The following is an 18,957-nucleotide window of genomic DNA, read 5'->3' on the forward strand; positions in this document are numbered from 1 at the left end:
AGTTGAACATCCACATATCTGTCCATCACCACTTTTTGTTGTGTTTTGCTCTGCTGTGCTTATTTGGTATGATACTTTAAAAAGCAATGTCCCCTTCTTGGAAACACAAAGGAATACCTTGCCTTTCGTGCACATCACATACACTATGTTTGCTCTTGCAGCCGGATCTGCGACATCTTAGTGCATGTGTTTCATCCACCTGGCTCAAACACCACATCTTGATCTTCTTCATCAGACAACTCAGTATTTGAGTGTCCATCAACAATTCACAGTAAAATTCTCTCTGCTTCTGAGAATGGCTCCCTTTCTTGTCATTTGAAAAAAAGAACAAAATGGAGGAAATAACTACAAATGACCACTACAGAGGACATTTTTTAAACACTTAAATACTATGCTTAGAATACAGTTCAAATAATTCAGACAATGATTTAATATGTTGTTAAGAGACTTATATACAATATACCAACAACATTTCAAGCCAAAATCTGCTCAGTAAAAAGTATTATGCATGTACTTTTCCTGTTCCCGTAAAATGCGCTTGCGCTGATGGATGCCATTTTCCTTGATGAGAAAGAGAAAGGTACCAAAGCCCCACCCCTTCACATCTGGTATCATTGAAAAGCACTAAATGTCCTCTGTAGATGGCAAAAGGAGTTAATTCAGTAGTATGCTGTGGGTGGGAAATATTCAGGTTTACAAATGTCTTCCACAGAGGACAAATTTGAGCTACTGGTAGTCAGTAGGCTAAGAAAGATACATCATGTTTGGTGTCTGTTACTCAGAATCTGAATGTAAATCACTCGTTTTAGAGCTTCACTTTGGCAAACAATCATGCAAGAAGAAATCTATCAAATAAAATAGAATTAGTGGGTCAGTCAACTCTTTACACTCGTGTTTATCGTTCATTTAAAGTTTGTGTGTGGTCTCCTTCTCTCTCTACTGTAGAGGCCACGGTTCATGATGTCTAACACTGAGGAGTCAGGCAGAGGAAAATGTCCCTTCAGCCCAGGGGAGCCGTTCACTGCCAGACTGACTGGTAGGTCCCATCCAGTCCACCCACACACACATGAGATGATATATTAAATCATTCTGTGTCATTCCATAGCAGCCGTTTTCATATTTCTGGTGACACTAATGCTCTGTAGCATACAGTCCCTCCTCTGTGTCGACCCTCGTAGCAGATCGTCCATCCAGCTGTGTGGTGTGTGGTCTGCGTCTCTTATTTCACATTCTGACGTCTGCTGCTACCCCGTATGACATTACAGACATAAAACACGTCAGACACACTGGGCTACCCTGCAAAATCAGCTTTACTGGGTTTTTTCCATTTCAATTCTTGTAACAGTGTCAGAAGAAAGACAATATCATTGCTCTGGTTACAGCAGATATATAACAGATAATGTTAAAGAGATCTAGTTCCTTCAACACACAAGAAGACTTTGTAACAACTTTCAAAGACTTCTAAAGTACTCCTAAGAAGTATTCATCCCCTTGGATGTTTTACCCTTTTATTAATGTTATAAATTAATCGCAGTCAATTTAATCTGACAATTTTGATAAAATACATTTAAAATATGTACGATAAAATTAGTGACTGCATAAATATTCAGCCCACTGAAGTCAATATTTAGTAGATGCACCTTTGGCTGCAATCACAGCTCTGAGTCTGTGTGGATAGGTCCCAATAAGGCTTGCACATCTTGAAAAACTGCTCAAGCTCTGTCAAGTTGCACAGGGATTGGGCATAAACAGCCCTTTCTAAATCCAGTCACAAATTCTCTAATAGATTGAGGTCTGGGCTTTGGCTCGGCCACTCCAGAACATTCACCTTTAAACCTTTTCAGTGTAGCTTATGCTGTATGCTTCAGGTCATAGTCTTTCTTAAAAGTAAATATTCCCCGAAGCAATAGTTCTCTGACTGAATAGACTGAATAAGATTGGCCTCCAGAATGTTCCTATATTTTACTGCATTCATTTAACCCTCAACCTTCACAAGCCTTTTAGGACCGGTTGCTTAGAAGCATACCCACAGCAAGATGCTGCCACCACCGTGCTTTCCAGTGGGGATGGTGTGTTTGTGGTGATGTGCCGTGTTTGCCGTCTTGCCAGATGGCCAAATGCACCATTTTGATCTCGTCAGTACCAAAGAACTTTCTTCCACTCGACCATGGAGTCTCCCACATGCCTTTTGGTGAACTCTAGTCCAGATTTTATTTGAGATTTATTTTTGTCTGTCTCTTTGCCACTCTCCCATAAAGCTTTGACTTGTGAAGAACCCAGCCAACAGTTGCTGTATGCAGAGTTTTTCCCATCTCGCCTGCTGAAGCTTGAAACTCTACAGAGTAGTCATAGGTGTCTTAGTGGCCTCTCTCACTAGTCTCCCTCCTTCCAGAAGCGCATTTGTGAGGTCACACACTGATGTTGGACGAGAAGGCCTGGCTCTCAGTCTCCGTTCTAATTCATCCCAAAGGTGTTTTATCTGGTTGAGGTCAGGCCAATCAAGTTCATCCTCACCAGACTCTCTCATCCATGTCTTTATGGACCTTGCTTTGTGCTCTGGTGCACAGTCATGCTGGAACAGGAAGGAGCCATCCCCAAACTGTTCCCACAAAGTTGGGAGCATGGAATTGTCCAAAATCTCTTGGTATGCTGAAGCATTCAGAGTTCCTTTCACTGGAAGTAAGGGGCCAAGCCCAGCTCCTGAAAAACAAGCCCACACCATAATCCCCCCTCCACCAAACTTTACACTTGGCACAGTGCAGTCAGACAAGTACTGTTCTCCTGGCAACCGCCAAACCCATACTCATCCATCAGATTGCCATACGGAGAAGCATGATTCCTTACTGCAGAGAACGCGTCTCCAATGCTCTAGAGTTCAGTGGTGGCGTGCTTTACACCACTGCATCACACTTTGCATTGCACTTGGTGATGTATGGCTTGGATGCAGCTGCTCGGCCGTGGAAACCCGTTCCATGACGCTCTCTGTTCTTGAGCTAATCTGAAGGCCACATGAAGTTTGGAGGTCTGTACCGAATGACTGCAGAATATTGGCGACCTCTGCGCACTATGCGCCTCAGCATCCGCTGACCCCGCTCCGCCATGTTTTGTGGCCTACCACTTGGTGGCTGAGTTGCTGTTGTTCCCAATCACTTCGCTAAATTTTCCCAATGGAACATTTAGGAACGAGGAAGTTTCACGGCTGGTCTTGTTGCACAGGTGGCATCTTATCACAGTACCACACTAGAATTCACTGAGCTCCTGAGAGCGACCCATTCTTTCAAAAATGTTTGTAGAAACTGTCTGCATGCCTAGGTAGTTGATTTTATACACCTGTGGTCATGGAAGTGACTGGAACCCCTGATTTCAATTATTTGGATGGGTGAGTGAATACTTTTGGCAATATAGTGTGTAATGATATGAACAACAGATGTTTTGCCTTCCTTAAGAGATAGTTATTGGAGCATGCGCAGTGTTTATGAGCCTGATGAGCTGTAAGTTTACAGACAGCTGTACCTTTAAGATGTGAATGAATGAAGTTATCTTTATTAAAGTATTTCTCTTCCAGTAAACCTGGCGTATTAATGAAGAAGCCACTATACAAATATGACATAGTGTAGGTATAAAAATGAAGGATTGTTAAATATCTTGATACCATAAATCAGAGCACAGAGGGCATGGTTAAAGTCCAATTTCTTGATCTGTGTTTTTAAGCTGTGTATAGACATTATAATGTCTTTATTTTGGACTCTGACATGATTTAAAATAGCTGTTGCTCAATCATTAGAAGAGTTATTGCAGGAATGGAGCTGTGCGTTGGGAACATACTGTACTGAATATGGTCTAATTGGACATGTTTAAATGTCTCTAAGGCAATGTAATATGAGTTGTGGGATGTTATACTGAATTCAGGGTATAATGAAATAAAGATGTTCACAACAGCCATAAAAAATAGGCTAAAAATGTGGACATTTATGCAACAACAAAGGTTAAACATTGGCAGAAACAGTATAAAATTTGAAATTAACTGACACCATCTTATTAGAGAATTCTTTAACAATGAGATCCCCTTTAATGCAGCAGTACAGTCGTCTAGCATCATTGTTCTGTCTTCGCATGCATTTTTGTAGCTTCTGACTAAAGCAGTGAGGAGTCATTAGAGCTGGCATGAATTATATTCTTATCAAATCTACATTCACTCTGCCAGAAACTTGAAATTTGATTCAGTGCCATGAGGATACGTCAAACTATCCCCATGTTTTTCTACATGCACATCTGCACAATTGAGTCGGCAGTTGTTTAAGTTTTATTCTGAGTTGCTGAGTGGAATAAAAGTGTGTGTGTTATGTGAACACACAAAGACAGAGAGGTGCATGCATTTTTACTTAAATCAGCTCCTCTGGACCATGATGAGGAAAACAACTTTGTGCAATGTTGCAGGGAATTAATCACTCTATAATAGCTGTGAATGTTGTCATACTTCCTTTACCGGTCAGATTATGAGGCAAGTCCCAAAAGGACGAAAGGATTTATCGTTCTGTTTAATGCAAACATTGTTAAAGGCTGTATTAAGTTTTCTCAGCAGTGGTGAGAACAGATGCACTTTTAATCTCCGTTTTCTTTCTTCCTAGATGGTGAACTGTATTCAGGTACTTCAGTCGATTTCATGGGAGCCAATGCAGCGATCTTTCGGACCTCTGTGCAGGGCAGCAGTAGACACATCCGGACTGAAGCCTATGATCAGAACTGGCTAAATGGTGAGAAGCTTCAGTTCCCTTTAGAGTCTATTCTTTTATAACTTAAGTGTTGTGTCTATGAAATATAAAATTTGGATTTGGTTCCAGCGTGTTGTGTCACATCAGTATTGATTTATAAAACCTCCTTCTTGTAGAGCCGGAGTTTGTGAGCTCCTTCTCCATCCCGGACACCCACAGTCCTGATGATGATAAGGTCTACTTCTTCTTCAAGGAGAGGGCGGTGGAGGCAGAGCAGTGGGACAAGAGGGTGTACAGCCGTGTGGCTCGAGTCTGCAAGGTAAGAGATGGAAGACAGACACAGGTTTAAATATAGGTTAGACAAAATGAAAAGAAAATGATGTTTGGGACACATTGTATTCAGCCCCTACATGAAGTCAGGACAAAGTCAGTTGAGCTGATTTCCTCGATTAGGTTTTTCCAGAGCTTTGGTCTCAGTGAGAGTTTACACTCCCCTCCACAAGTACAACAATGAGGCCAGTTCCTTTATTTTTGCTGTAGATTTGACATCAAAAGATGAATATGAGACAAGAGATCAACATTTCAGCTGTTATACATAGGTTTATATATTATATATAGCTTTTTTAGTCTGGATCTGATTTACAACATATAAGAGAGCTTTATTTGTAACAGTAGGCCACATTTTGGGGTGAGTGAAAGTACCGGAACACATAGATTTAAAACAGATTAAAGTGAATAAGACCTCATATTTATTTACTTAAATTATTATTTGCAAATCCTTGCCCATTTTTGCAACACCATTTTGGGGCTTTTTGTGCACTTAAGCTGCCTCTTGCCTTTTTTTCTTTTTTCTTTTTTTTGCTACTGTTGTCCATTTTGAGACTTTTTGCCGCTTTATGCCTATTTTTTCCACTTTTCACCCGTTTTTTGCCACTTTTTTGAACAACTTTTTTGCCCCTTTTTGCATCATTTTACTGCATCTTTTTGCTTACTTAAGATGCGTTTTGTCCCTTTTTGTCCATTCTTTCTTGTGTTTGTTGTACTTAACGCATTGTTGCTGCCATTTGCCCATGACACTTTCTGCCCATTTCTTGCCACTTCTTGTCATTTTTTTCCACTTTTCACCCATTTTTTTCACTTTTACCCAATTTTTAACTCTGTTTTGGGACTTGTAGCCTACTTTTAACCACTTATGCCCCCCTTTCGTTGTCCATTTTGCAATTTTTTAACACTTTATGCCTATTTTTGCCACTTTTCACCCATTTTTCCCTATTCTTTTGACCACTGTTTTGCCCCTTTACTGCAACGGTTTGCCTATTTTTCTGTCCATTTCTTGCCACTTTTTGTCAGTTTTTCCACTTTTCACGCCTTTTTGCTATTTTAACCCATTCTTGCAACTTTTTGCTAATTTTTTGTCTTTTTTCACAATTATTCAACTATTCTCTATGTGTCCCCAAAAATTGTCTCCATTTCATCTGTTTTATTTTCTGGCATCCCAACATTTGTGCACATCATGGCCTAGCTATGAAGTCAGACACTGCTTTCCTAACAGTTCAGTGTGTCCATCTACACTGTTTAACATCACTAGTAGAAGCATATTATTAAAATGGGTGTTATGGGCAGCCTTGTCCCTAATGTGTCAAAAAAAAAACACTGAAATAATCAAATAAAGCTTCTTCATGCCTTTTCTTCTGTGAAGAACCTTTATTCAGTAAAACTCACACCAGACAGGGTGGTTTTATTTCCCTGTTGTGTGATTGCCTCCACCTTGTCTTTATATTTTCATTTGTCTGCCTTCATCCAGAATGATGTTGGAGGCAAAAGGAGCCTGATCAACCGCTGGACGACCTTCCTCAAAGCCAGGCTGGTCTGCTCTGTCCCCGGTCCGTCTGGAGTGGACACGCAGTTTGATGAGCTGGGTGAGACTAACCGTCATTCCTCCTTTTCCTTCCTGTAGCGCTGCCTCTTCACACCCTCGTCTGTCATCAGACTCATTTCACTGATATCATGTCCCTGCTGCCCTCACTGTTTTCTCTAACTTCATGAACTTTTATAAAGGAAAAAGTTTGATAAGCAGGAGCTGTCCCCTCCCTACTTTTCTCTCGTCTTCCTCCAAGTTGTTTTTGAATTAAGGCCTAAAACAATGCAGAGCAAAAGCCAAGTGCTTCTTGTTATCATAAAACTGTGCCAAATCAAACAATCAATTAAGCCATGGTGTTTTACAGAGACTGACAAGGTAATGATAACATGGTTAACAAAAACAGTTTAAAAAGTTGTATAAGACACTTGCAGGTTGGAGACCCCGGTGGTGACTGCACATTCCCGTTTACTTTCACTGTAAAGCAGGCAGCCAGGTATGAGGAAACTAAAGAGAGTTCTACTGATTTGACTATCTTTAACATTAAAATATTTTCTAAATGCTGGGTTTGTCAACAAGCAGGATGGAAATATTTAGTCATATGTATACGACAGACCACAGGCTTTCATTATAATCCTGCAAGGTGTCAAAAAGACCAAGAAAAGGGCCGGGATGAGGAGAAATAGGAGAAGTTTTAGAGTTATGAGTTAACAGGGGAAGACATGGCAGGTCTCATAGTCAGAGATTAGCATTAGCATAATGATGTAGTGTAGGGACATCAGAATGTTTATTGCATATCAACAAATAATTAAAAGTAGGTAATGAATCTGATGGTTTGTGTCCTCAAAAGACCAGATATCAGTCTACCACAGTCCTGAACTCTATCATATCACCAGAGAAATATTCCTCTTTTAAAAAGAACATACTAAAAATAACCATGCTTTTTTCACTCACCCCCTCTCCCCCCCTCACTTTTTTTACTAAGACGCCATCATGTTCTTTGTTTTTCTAGAGGACATCTTCGTTCTGGAGACCAAAGATCCTCAAAATCCGACTATTTATGGAGTCTTCAGTACATCCAGGTGAGAAAACATTTTACCACACTGTCATACTCCATAGAGATCACTCGTGATCACTAAAAAAAATTAAAAATATCATTGGAAACTACAAGAAGCTAAGCAGATAAGTGATAGCATACAGCAGAGAAACATTCATGTGTTTGAATGTTGCATGGGAAGCCAGACCAGTTTTTAGAGAAGCACCTGACTGCAGACATCAGACATCTGTAAATGCATGGATCGTTAGCGTATCTGTGCATGCACACTTGACTTCCACTGGTGCATGTGCCAGCAGAATTATTTGCTGCCATCTACCACTTTACCCATAGCTTTTGGAAGTGGAATGATAGCAAGAGACAAAGAAAGGTTTTTAAAAGAAAGAAAGAGATTGATGTAAAGGTTTTGTTAGCGAGGTATGGCTGTAAAAAAAACAAGTAAAATGCTGTGATATATATATATATATATTTTAAATGTATTTCTCCCCGATCTTCTCCTCTTCTACATCAACACACTGCTACATTCAGGTCTTCCACTGATCAGAGCAGAGCAGTAGGTCTTCAGTTATCTCTGAGCCTCTGTTGTTCTTTTCCTAATTTCTGACACAGACATGTTCTTTAAAGCACAGATTTGATCTTAGAGAAAAGGAAAAAGTCACATGGTGCTAGATCAGGTTAATAGGGAGGCTGATCAAGCGCTGTGATTTCCTTTTGGGTCAGCTGTACTGAGTGAGCAGTGTGAGCTGGCGTGTTGTCTTGATGAAGACTGAAACCATTTCTCCACAGTTGTGGTCTCTTTCTTCTTCTTTGCATTAGTGTTGATTCACTGTCGACCTTTCTTGAACCCACTCCTGCAAAATGATACCCTTAATTTCAAAGAAAACATCAGCATGGACTTGAATTTGGACTTGCTTTGTTCTTCATCCTTGGTAACGATGGAGTTTTCCAATGCTCTGACTACTGTTTTGTCTCAGGATCATACTGGAAGAAACAAGTTTCATCACATGTAATCACTCCTAAAAATGTGGGTTTTCTTTCATTTGTTCCAAAACGTCTCCACCAGTCTGCTTGGGTTTTTCCATTTGATTAGGAGTCAGAAGTTTTTGGGCAACTTTGGCACACGCTTTTGTCATGTTCAAATTTTCATGCAAAATATGTTGAACTGTCTCTTTATCAATGGAGTCATTTTCTCCTATCATTCTTATACTGCGTTGTAAATCCTTTACACTATTTGCTCCACTTGTTGAATGTTTTCAGAAGTTTTAGATGTGCATGGCACCCAGATCGTTCATCATCTTGGACACCCTCTCTGCCTTCACTAAATCTTATTTCCCATCATTAATGTACAGAAAGATACAGGTGCTGTTTCGTTCAATTTCACCAAAATTTTCAAGTTAATGCAGTGCTTAAATTTTAAGCTAATCATTTTCCAATACCTTGGCAAAAACACGTGCACTTCAGTCAGTAGCTCCTAGTGCACTAAAGACATGAAAACTCATTCTCATTATTTAATAGCCATAACTTGTATGTGAGCTTTTTGAAGAAACAGAGAGTAAAATTGAATATTTTGGAGTTTAATGAAGTTCATCCTCTTCTTTTCCTTCTTCTTCTTCTTCCTGTGAGTTGCAGTTTTCCCACTCACTCTGTCATGGGTTTGAATATGATATTACTCCGTCTGATATGCATAAAATTATTTTATGATATGATCACAGTTTTCACAAATTATCATGAAAAAACGAGGCAGTAAAATCAGCTCCAGGATGGTGTGGGCATGTCTGTTAAATAAGCTGAAGCCACGCCCACCCAGGAGAAACACAATCCGCTGCTACAATCTGAATTGAGGAAAGCACTCATGCAGATCTCTGTTATGATGCTTTCAATGATCCATAGACCACTGTAGCTGATAGATTTAGTCAATTTACCTCACGATGAACAGAAAAACAACATTTAACAGATTGTAACTTTCAGTAAAGACAGTGACATCAGCTAACAACAGACTGGACTGAGATGAGCTGCTTTGTGATTTTGTATTGTAGTGTTAGAGGGAGGGGTCATTCCCCACTGTGGGCTCGTGACATCATGAGCCCACATATTGGCCCCGCCCACATTAAACCCAGCCAGGAAAGAGGTGAAAATTTGTAATAATCTCAATACGAAACTCAGTCACATGTAGATCTCAGTGTTTTCACATGTTTACAGCAGCCATCGTCCAACATATCTAGTGTGTTAAGACAAAAACTTTGGATTTCACTTCACAGGGTCTTTAACGAATGACTCATACTGTTTAATTATGTTAGTTTTATTTGGGGAAAATTGTTCATTTTTGTTACTTTTCTCAAAAACATTAAGGTAACTTTGTTTTTGATTGCCACTCTTAAACATGCAGACTAACACCAGGGCCGGCACGTGCACGCCCAGTGGGATGCAGGGTCAGGGGTCAGCTTTGGATGGGTGTCAGGGTCAAAGGTGAAGGGGTCCAGCTGGTTGTGTTATTGCAGTCCTGATCTTATAAAGCAAACCCTCCTCTTTTTTCTGTGCTGTCCTCCCATCCCTCCTTCCTTCCTCTCCTCCTCTTTCCCCTCCTCCTTTCCTGCCCCCTTCACCTGATGCACTTTTCTTCTTAGCGTCCTTTTCCCCTATATTCACGAATCCTGATTTTTTTACCTTGCTAATTTCTGTTTGCAATCCGTTGTTTTATCTGTCAAACCCTCCAAACCTCCAGGTGCATGTTTCTAACTCTAACACCTTCATCATCCTCTCTTCCTCCTGCAGCTCCATCTTCCGTGGTTCAGCAGTCTGCGTGTACTCCATGGCGTCTATTCGAGCTGCTTTCAATGGACCGTTTGCTCATAAAGAGGGTCCAGACTATCGCTGGGTGGAGTACAAAGGTCGGATCCCCTATCCCAGACCTGGAACTGTGAGTAAAAACACACACATGCAACAGCTTCTTCAACAGCTGACACATCCACATCCCAATCCTGCGAGGTTGAGGCTGCAAAAGAAATAAAGTAGGAAAGCTTCAGAAAACTTTGTAGATAAAAGTAAGCTTAAAGGATGATTTTTGCATTTTGGTCGAGCTGATCTTGTAGGACTCAGGTGATGTTTTGGCCACGTGTTTATTAAAGTTCACACTCTATAATTCTCCACTAATAAAGCATTGATGGGATGGTTTTTATGTTTGTGTGAATAACTGAGGATTTCCTGTGAGATCAGACTCTGAAGCTCAGTAATGAAAACAAGCTGATGAAGCTGTGAGAGGGTTAAACTGCAGTGATTTAACACCCCAGCAGTGGACTCCTCTGGGAAGCTTCAACTTGTCAGGAAGGCGGAGGTTTTAGTGTTTGAGTGTGTCAGGTGTTATTTCATTCTCCCTGCAGGGGAATTCAGCGCTCTGTGGAGACGTTTTGCATCATGTGGTTGATTGCAGCAGAGGTCAGGCATGTCAGAGTTTGTGCACGTGTGTGGACGGAGGGGAGGCAGGTTTGGGCGAGGCTGAAATCATGCAACAGAGACAAGGATGCCGCGGTCACAGCCTCTGATCACTGACCTCTTCTTTTCAACTGGTAGTGCTGCACCCTTAAGTCAATAAAACAACAATTAGAAGATCCTGGGCTCGCTTAAACTTTGTCTTGTGGACGTCTCTCCTGACATTTTTGGCTCTGCACCCTTTAAAAGTACCAAATGTTCAAGTTTTACATCTAAATTTGTTTCAAATGGAGCACTAATGACCCACTAAGTAGATCATACCCTGTGTACAACGCCTAGAATCCTCCAAACAGGGACTGGGATTCAAAACTGACCTGTGGCTGACTTCTTTTATGTCTTTTCTCAGGCTTTCTCCCATCTCCTACTCTATTCTTTCTGATCATTAAAAGCATAAAAACCCCTTAAAATAAATGTTCATATTTGAAAAAAAATCTACATTTTGATGAAACCATTGAGGCAAAAATATCCTATAAACAAAAGTGTAAAAAATAAAAGAGTTAAGAAAAACATCAGAAATTCATCATGAAATGTTTTAAACGTCAACTTCAGTTTGGATCCTTCATTGTTGGCTTTATTTCTAAAATACTTCAAACTTGGAACAGCCATTTTTGCAGAAAACCATCATGAAAGGTGATATTTTGAGAATATTCAAGTGGGGGGAAAATTATATATACACCCCTCAACACATGAAGTTGCACAATCTTTTGGACTTGTCCTGCAGATCAAGTGTAAGTGCATTGGGGAGAAGAACTCAGCACTCGATTGCTTCTGCTAGATGTTTCCAGAAACCTTTAAAAGGGTTATTTCTGCACAGACAGAGATGTCATCACATTAAATATTCAGTTCTCACAGCTTTATATTCCCCTGTTATTAATGACATTTCATCTAATGATTGTCCAGTCTTCTTTTTCAGTATTCCACCTGGCTCAGGACACAGTTATGTTTATCAGTAAAAGATAATTCTCATGCAGGAATCATACAGTGTAATTTTACAAATTTTCATGATGATAAGAATACAGAAAAAATAAAAATTCTTGGCTCAAAGAGCTGTAAACTGAAAGAAATAGAAAGCACTGAGGTATCTGCAGCCACTGCTCTGGATCAGTACTGCTCTCTCGCTTCAGCCTACCTCCACCCCAGGTTCCACCTGTAGGCTCCAACAAGGGTCTGAGATGCATGTGATTAAATCTGCGGGGAGTGATGATGCCATAATAAATGCATTAACAATGACAAACATAAGTTGACTGAAATGATTAATTCATACAGGACAACTGCAATGTGATAGGTCAATGATAAGGGAGTGCAGCAGCCCTATTGGATAGATCTTTATGTTCTGGGAGCAGGTGAAACTGAGAATATGAGGGGAGTGCATGCAACAGAGAAATATAATGAACAATAACACCAGCATGCAGAGCATAGGTTTGCAAACTGAAGCTTTACTTGATTAAAAATGGCCACCAGGCTGTTTAAAGAAATTCAACATGTATAACAATATTTCATAAAAACAAAAGCATACCCCACATTTTAGATAGTTGGATCAGGTTCTTTTCCACACAAATGTTTCTGCCTTTTGATTGAATCTAGCACTGAATCATCTGCATCAATGTCATTTCACTGCATATATTCTCAAAAGCCAACTTTTCTACACTACTCTTAACCTCATACACTTGATGCGTACAATTAATCTGGCAATGACTCGCCTTTTCTGACCATTTCTCTTGTGAACTCTTGCAGTGTCCCAGTGAAACCTACGACGCTCTGCATAAGTCCACCAAAGACTTCCCAGACGAGGTGGTGAGCTTCATGAGACAGCACCAGCTGATGTGGGAGCCTGTCATGCCTCTGAGTGGCAGGCCCATCCTGACCCATGTCAACTCAACCTACATGTTAAAGAAGGTGGTGGTGGACCGGGTGGACGCCGAGGATGGACCTTATGACGTGTTACATCTGGGCACAGGTGAGAGGGGAGGTGGGGTTGACTTTGGACCACAAGAGAATATAAGAAAAGAGGAGAGAAAGACTGGTAGAAATAAAGATTCTCTTAAACATAACTGCAGGTGTAAGTTTAGGGGGAAATGCAGTCGAAGGCTAAATAAAATGTTTAATTATACTAAAGCTTTTAGAATAAAGAAACGAAGCAGGGTGGAGAGAAGAACAGAAAGATGATTTTGCTTGTGATTGTTTTAAATGAGGCATATTCAGGCACAAAGCTGGAGAGTTGCTTCCTTAAAAAGGCAGAAAACGTCGGCACAGATCATGGCCTTGAGAGCATGGCGGGTCAGCAGACAACTACCAGACAAAAATGAGTACAGTCTTCCTCACACACCCGTATACTCAAACAAAACTACGTCATGAACATTAAAGTGCCCGAAGGTCAACTGAGAGCAGCTCATCTGTTCATTTGTTGAGTGTAAACTCGAAGCGTTATCATTATCTCATAGAAACACTTCTGGAGGTGAAAAATGGCAGATCTCTTTTTTTTTTCCCCAAAGCCACACTTACGACGGGGTGACTGGGTTCTCAAGTGTGTCTGGTCTGTGGAGGTGAGCATATGTGTGTCACCAGCTGTGTGTGTAGGTATTTGTGTGTTTGACAGTGACCGGTTGTGTGTGTGATAAATAGCGGCGGTTATTTAACTGCTGGTGACAGGCTAAGGGTTCAGAGGTGCTCCCACGGCTCCATACATCTCCTCTAAGTGGATTCCTCTCCAGCATCTCTCATCTCCCCATCAACTGCACATTTACCTGCCTGATTAATGCTGCTCTGCTCTTTTAAGTGCTCTCACTTTAACGTCAGATGACCAGGAAGAATGTCTAGACTCATCTACCCATCAGGGATAAGTCTTGATGCCTGATAGATAATCTGTGTTCTGTGTTATAAGTAGGGTAGGTAGTGCGATCAGCCACGTGCTTACTTCATGGTGGTTTATTCTAAAAGTAAAATATAACTCTGAAAAGTGGGCAGGTTACTCTGAGGTCACAGTGAGCTGAGTTGTAGCTTACTGCAGTTTAATGCACATGCTCTTCCTTCTTATTGTGCTGGTCTAACCCCAACGTTTTTTTTTTCCCTTTAATTGTCCGACATTAAGGTCTGTATGTGACTTACAGGTGCATCTCAAAAAATTAAAATATCATAAAAAAAGTTCTTTTTTTTCCAGCAGTCTGTGGTCCTGCTGGGGGGGTTAAGTCCAGGCTGCTCTGATAGCAGATCTTCATCTTGTCTGGATTGTCGAGTCTGGTGTCTCTTGTCTTCTTCTTGACATTTCCTCAGAGATTCTCTACGGGGTTCAGGTCAGACCAGTTGTCTGGCCAAACACAGTAATACCAGGGTCAGAAAACCAGTCTCTGGTAGTTCTGGCTTCACTGTGGACAGATTTCAAGTCCTACTGGAAAAGGAATTGAGTATCTCCATAAATTTCTCAGCAGTTAGTAGCTTGGAGTGCTCTAAGATCTCCTGGTATGGCTGACAGTGTTGACTCTGGACTTGATAAAGCACAGTTGGCCAACGCCAGCAGATGGCATGGCACCCCAAACCATCACTGACTGTGGAAACTGAAAACACTGGACTTTAAACACCTTTTAATCTGGGCCTCTCTGATCCTCCTCCAGACTCTGGAACCTTCAGGATTGGCTCAACACTAGGAACTCAACACCTGTAGCCAATTTCCTGGACCCCTCTGTGTGGTGGCTCTTGATCCACTGACTCCTACCAACTGCCTACTCTTTTCGAAGCTCCCCTAAGTTCTTGAATCCGCTTTGCTGAGCTCATCCCTGTTGATTGTGCCCCTTTTCTTCCCACACTTTTCCCTTCCAGTCAAATTTCTATGAATATGCTTTGCATAAACTGAAAAAGTGAGGGAGAAAAGCTGTTAAAAAGGCACAGCTATTCTCTTAGCTCTTCCAGGTGTCACTGTATGCAATGGGAAGTGAAGCTGCTTACAACACAAATCAATGGGAGAAACCAAACCATGGGCTAGAAGAGAAACCTTTTAATTTCTCTTTAATACCACAGACTGAGTTACATACACATACAATAGCAAAACATCCAAAATACCAGTACTTTAAGGTGATGTGTTTTTCTTCCTGCAGAGTGTCAGTCCCATGTATCTGTCATTCAAAAAGCAATGAACCCATAACCTTTACTAACTGAAGGTCTTTAATATTAACCTGAAGGTCAGAGTAGCTCTCTCATTAAAATTCAGATGTTAAACCTGATGACCCCAACGATAAAGAAGTTTGACCCTAACTGAGTTCACACAGGATGGTAACTAATGTTTAAAAAAGCTGGAGGTTTAATGACCACTCATCTATTAACATTTCTGAGCTCTTCACAGAGAAACATTTAGCCTAACAAGACTCCAGTGAAACATTTGAAGAAGTGGCATGGCTGACTCTAATAAAAACAGCCCATTATGTTGTTAGATTCACTGTTTTTTATCAAACACTTAAACACGGTCACTGTCCTTGAACTCTCTACAGTCAGGCACCATCTCTTCTTCTCTGCTGGGGGGATTTCATCATGTAGCAGGAAAAAACATAAACAAACATTATTTCATCATCTATAAACCAGCTGGACGCTGAAGAGACTCTTGATTTTGAGAGTTAAAGTTGAAGGAGGGCTTAGTTTCATGCAAAAGCATACACGCTGTGCAAAAACCCTCTAAAAGTAAGTGGTTATCTTACAAAAAATATCCCAGTAAGTAGGAAACTAGAGTCACAAAAGTATTCAAAAAATGTGGATTCAGTCAAATTATCTTTAATTTGTGATTATCATTCGACACCAAAGTTTCTGTCTTTAACTACTGGTCTAATGGTTGTCAATGACACTAAAGAAAATCTCAAGTCATATATTGCTCACCGCTGATAACTGGGAGAAGAGGGGTTATCTGCTTTATGTTATCCTGTTACTAAAATCCTCTTTCAACAAAAAAGCCAAGACATTAATCCATGACTGCAGACAATAAAAGTTCAAATACAATAACAAATTTGGTATTCAAGTATAGAAAAACAGCTACTTTGAACTCATTATTTTGTGAACAGTGCTCTTGTCTCTGTTAGAGTTGGGTCAGAAAACACGCCTGCATACTTGACATTTTCTCAGTTTCCACCAAATAAAGCAAAAGTGCTGTTTACTTTCAGGAAATGTATTTTAAACTGAGTGTGTCTGAGTCTTAATACCTGTTTTCTGCAGGTTAGATCTGGTTTGTCTTGCAGATGTTGAATGATCAAATTTACAGTGTTGATAAGCTCTTCACAGTCCCATACATTATGTTTAAAAGAGGCTCTTTGTCTGCAGCTTTTGGATGTTTTCCAGCCTTTTAAACTCACTGTTCTTATAGTTTTTATTTTGGTTGAGACTTTAAAGTGGAGCTTCTCCTGTGGACGACAGACAGATAAAGAAACCAGGTTTTTATGTGATTCTGAAGTGAAACGTTAAATGTCTAGAGAGCCCAGAGACATCTGCATGCATCATGAGTGTGTGTAGGGGGTTTTGTTTGACAGACTCATCTATAGACACACACAGGCATAAATACACACACAGACAAACACGGGGAAACATGAACACTACACGCAACACAAGCAGGAGGTTTCCCACAGAGAGATTTCTGAGGTTTATGAGGCTCTGGAGGCATCATGACATTTTACGTGTATTTTAGCTCTGATCACATGTTCAGTCAGTGTGCTTGTTCTTCATACAATGTGTTGGTTCACCATAGCAGTTTCTGTGTTTAGTTTCTGTAATTTAAAAAAATGCATAAATTCCCTGAGGTTCCTCCTGTCTGTGTCTGGATTCCCCTGGCACTACAGTAACCACTATAGAATGTGGGCTCTGTGGAAACAGTATGCAGAGTATTTGGTGACATTTAAACAAAATGTTAAGTTCAGGCCAGAGATTTGGGACAAGTACAAACGTACAACTGTTTGCAATTGAAGGCTTTGCAGATTCTGAAAGTCTGGGTGGGGAGAGTGTCTTCGCCCCAAGTGGATGAGTTCAAGTACCTCGGGGTCTTGTTCAGGAGTCAGGGTAGAAGACACCACAAGATTGACCGGTGGATCAGTGCAGCATCTGCAGTATTGCAGACATTGTACTGCACCATCACGGTGAAGAGGGAGCTGAGCTTAGAGGCAAAACTTTTAATTTACCGGTCCGTCTTCATCCCAACCCTTACCTATGATTATGAACTATTGGTAATGACCGAAAGAATAAGATCATGGGTTCAAGCGACTGAACTGAGATTCCTCAGGAGGGCGGCTGGGCTCAGCCTTAGAGAAAGGGTGAGGAGCTCAGACTTCCAGAAAGATCTCAAAATAGAGCCACATGGAAAGGAGCCAGTTGATGTGGTTTCGGGCATCTGATTAGGATGCCTCCTGGTCGCCTTGCTGTGGAGGTTTTCCGGGCACATCCAACTGGAAGAAGACCGCAGAATCCCCCAGGAGGAGCTAGAAAATGTTGCTGGGGGGAGAGATGTCTGGGTTGACTTGCCTAGCCTGCTGTCCCTGCGACATGACCCCGGATAAGTGGAGAAAATGGGTGGGTGGGTGGATGTCAGTTCACACCCCTGCAACTGGAAGAGAGTGACTTGCATTCACTCACTTTAAAGGGATTTATTCCTGCGGTTACTGCACAGTAATTCTATCTTTACAAGAGGACAGTACTGCATATTGACATGCTGTGAGCTTGCAACCTTAGTCTCAGAGCACTTCTCATTATTGTTCCTTGTTGCTAGGCTAAAAATGTTGACTTACATTTTTTTTTTTTTGACAGTGTCTTTAACTTTTTAAAATACACACATGGAAAAATTGTTAGTTTACTTCTGTGAAAGAAAGAAAAACCCACAATGGGCACAAAATAACTTGAAACTGACAAAGAAATAACAGATAAACTTTTACTGAAAATTAACTAGTGAAAATCAAACATTGCTTTTGAGTTGTGGTTCAACAGAATCATTTAAAAAACAAACTAATGAAACTGGCCTGGACAAAATTTATGGTACCTTTAACTTAATATTTTGTTGCATAAACTTTTGAGGCAATCACTACAATCTAGTGATTTCTGTAACTCTGTAACTCACTATACAAAGAGACAACCAAACTTATAGAATAGATTTTAGATACTAAATGTACTGACAGATATGTAAATGTTCTTCTCTGTCTCTACAGATGATGGGAAGGTGGTGAAGGCCGTGTCAGTCATCAAAGATAACGGGGAAATAGAGGAGATCATCCTGGAGGAGATGACCGTATTTCAGGTGAGATGCAGGAAGTTTAATGAAAGAAAGCTACTGTAATTGAAGGGTGAGGCACTCAATAACCCGTCAGTTTCTCAGCAGAACTTTAAAACACCTGACTAAATGACACAAAAACATGCCTTTTGTCTGAAATGTGGAGTATGGCGTTCAGCTACAGCTAAGGTCATCAACATTTTCATTACTATTCCACACAACGTGTTTCAGAACAACGCTATCTGAATTATTTCATTGATCAGTAACATTGAAAAGTACCAAAGGTTGTAAAATTACAGCTTTTTCTTAGACAGTTGTAATGAGAAGGAACGCATCCATCAACTGGAAAAGCACTCGGAGAGCGCAGACCTCCGCCCTTAGCCCTACCTCCCAACAGTACGGAATCCTTTAAAAAATTCCTGGATCCAGACAGTGATCCGGATCACTCCCAAAATCTAATCAGTTCTTCTTTATGCCATGTCTGACATTTCTTGAAAATTTCATCAAAATCCTTTCACAACTTTTTGAGTGATGTTGCTAACAAACTAACGAACAAACACACAAAAGAACAAACTCACCTGATCACATAACCTCCTTGGCAGAGGTAAAAACTACAGGGAAACTC

At 40.6% G+C, this 18,957-nt stretch overlaps 1 protein-coding gene across 1 annotated transcript in view; it reads left to right on the top strand.

The window, feature by feature from the left end:
* The window catches only part of si:dkey-49n23.1 (semaphorin-3D), a 151,053-nt gene that overhangs the window by 114,868 nt on the left and 17,228 nt on the right, over positions 1–18,957 (top strand). Inside the window, exons 6-13 of the mRNA XM_041782626.1 lie at positions 946–1,036; positions 4,629–4,754; positions 4,889–5,031; positions 6,517–6,631; positions 7,583–7,652; positions 10,397–10,541; positions 12,845–13,067; positions 18,271–18,359. Of these exons, the coding sequence (XP_041638560.1) occupies positions 946–1,036; positions 4,629–4,754; positions 4,889–5,031; positions 6,517–6,631; positions 7,583–7,652; positions 10,397–10,541; positions 12,845–13,067; positions 18,271–18,359 (1,002 nt within the window). The remainder of the gene's footprint in view (positions 1–945; positions 1,037–4,628; positions 4,755–4,888; positions 5,032–6,516; positions 6,632–7,582; positions 7,653–10,396; positions 10,542–12,844; positions 13,068–18,270; positions 18,360–18,957) is intronic.

This window comes from Cheilinus undulatus, linkage group 3 (assembly GCF_018320785.1).
Source record: "Cheilinus undulatus linkage group 3, ASM1832078v1, whole genome shotgun sequence".
Classification (NCBI taxonomy): domain Eukaryota; kingdom Metazoa; phylum Chordata; class Actinopteri; order Labriformes; family Labridae; genus Cheilinus; species Cheilinus undulatus.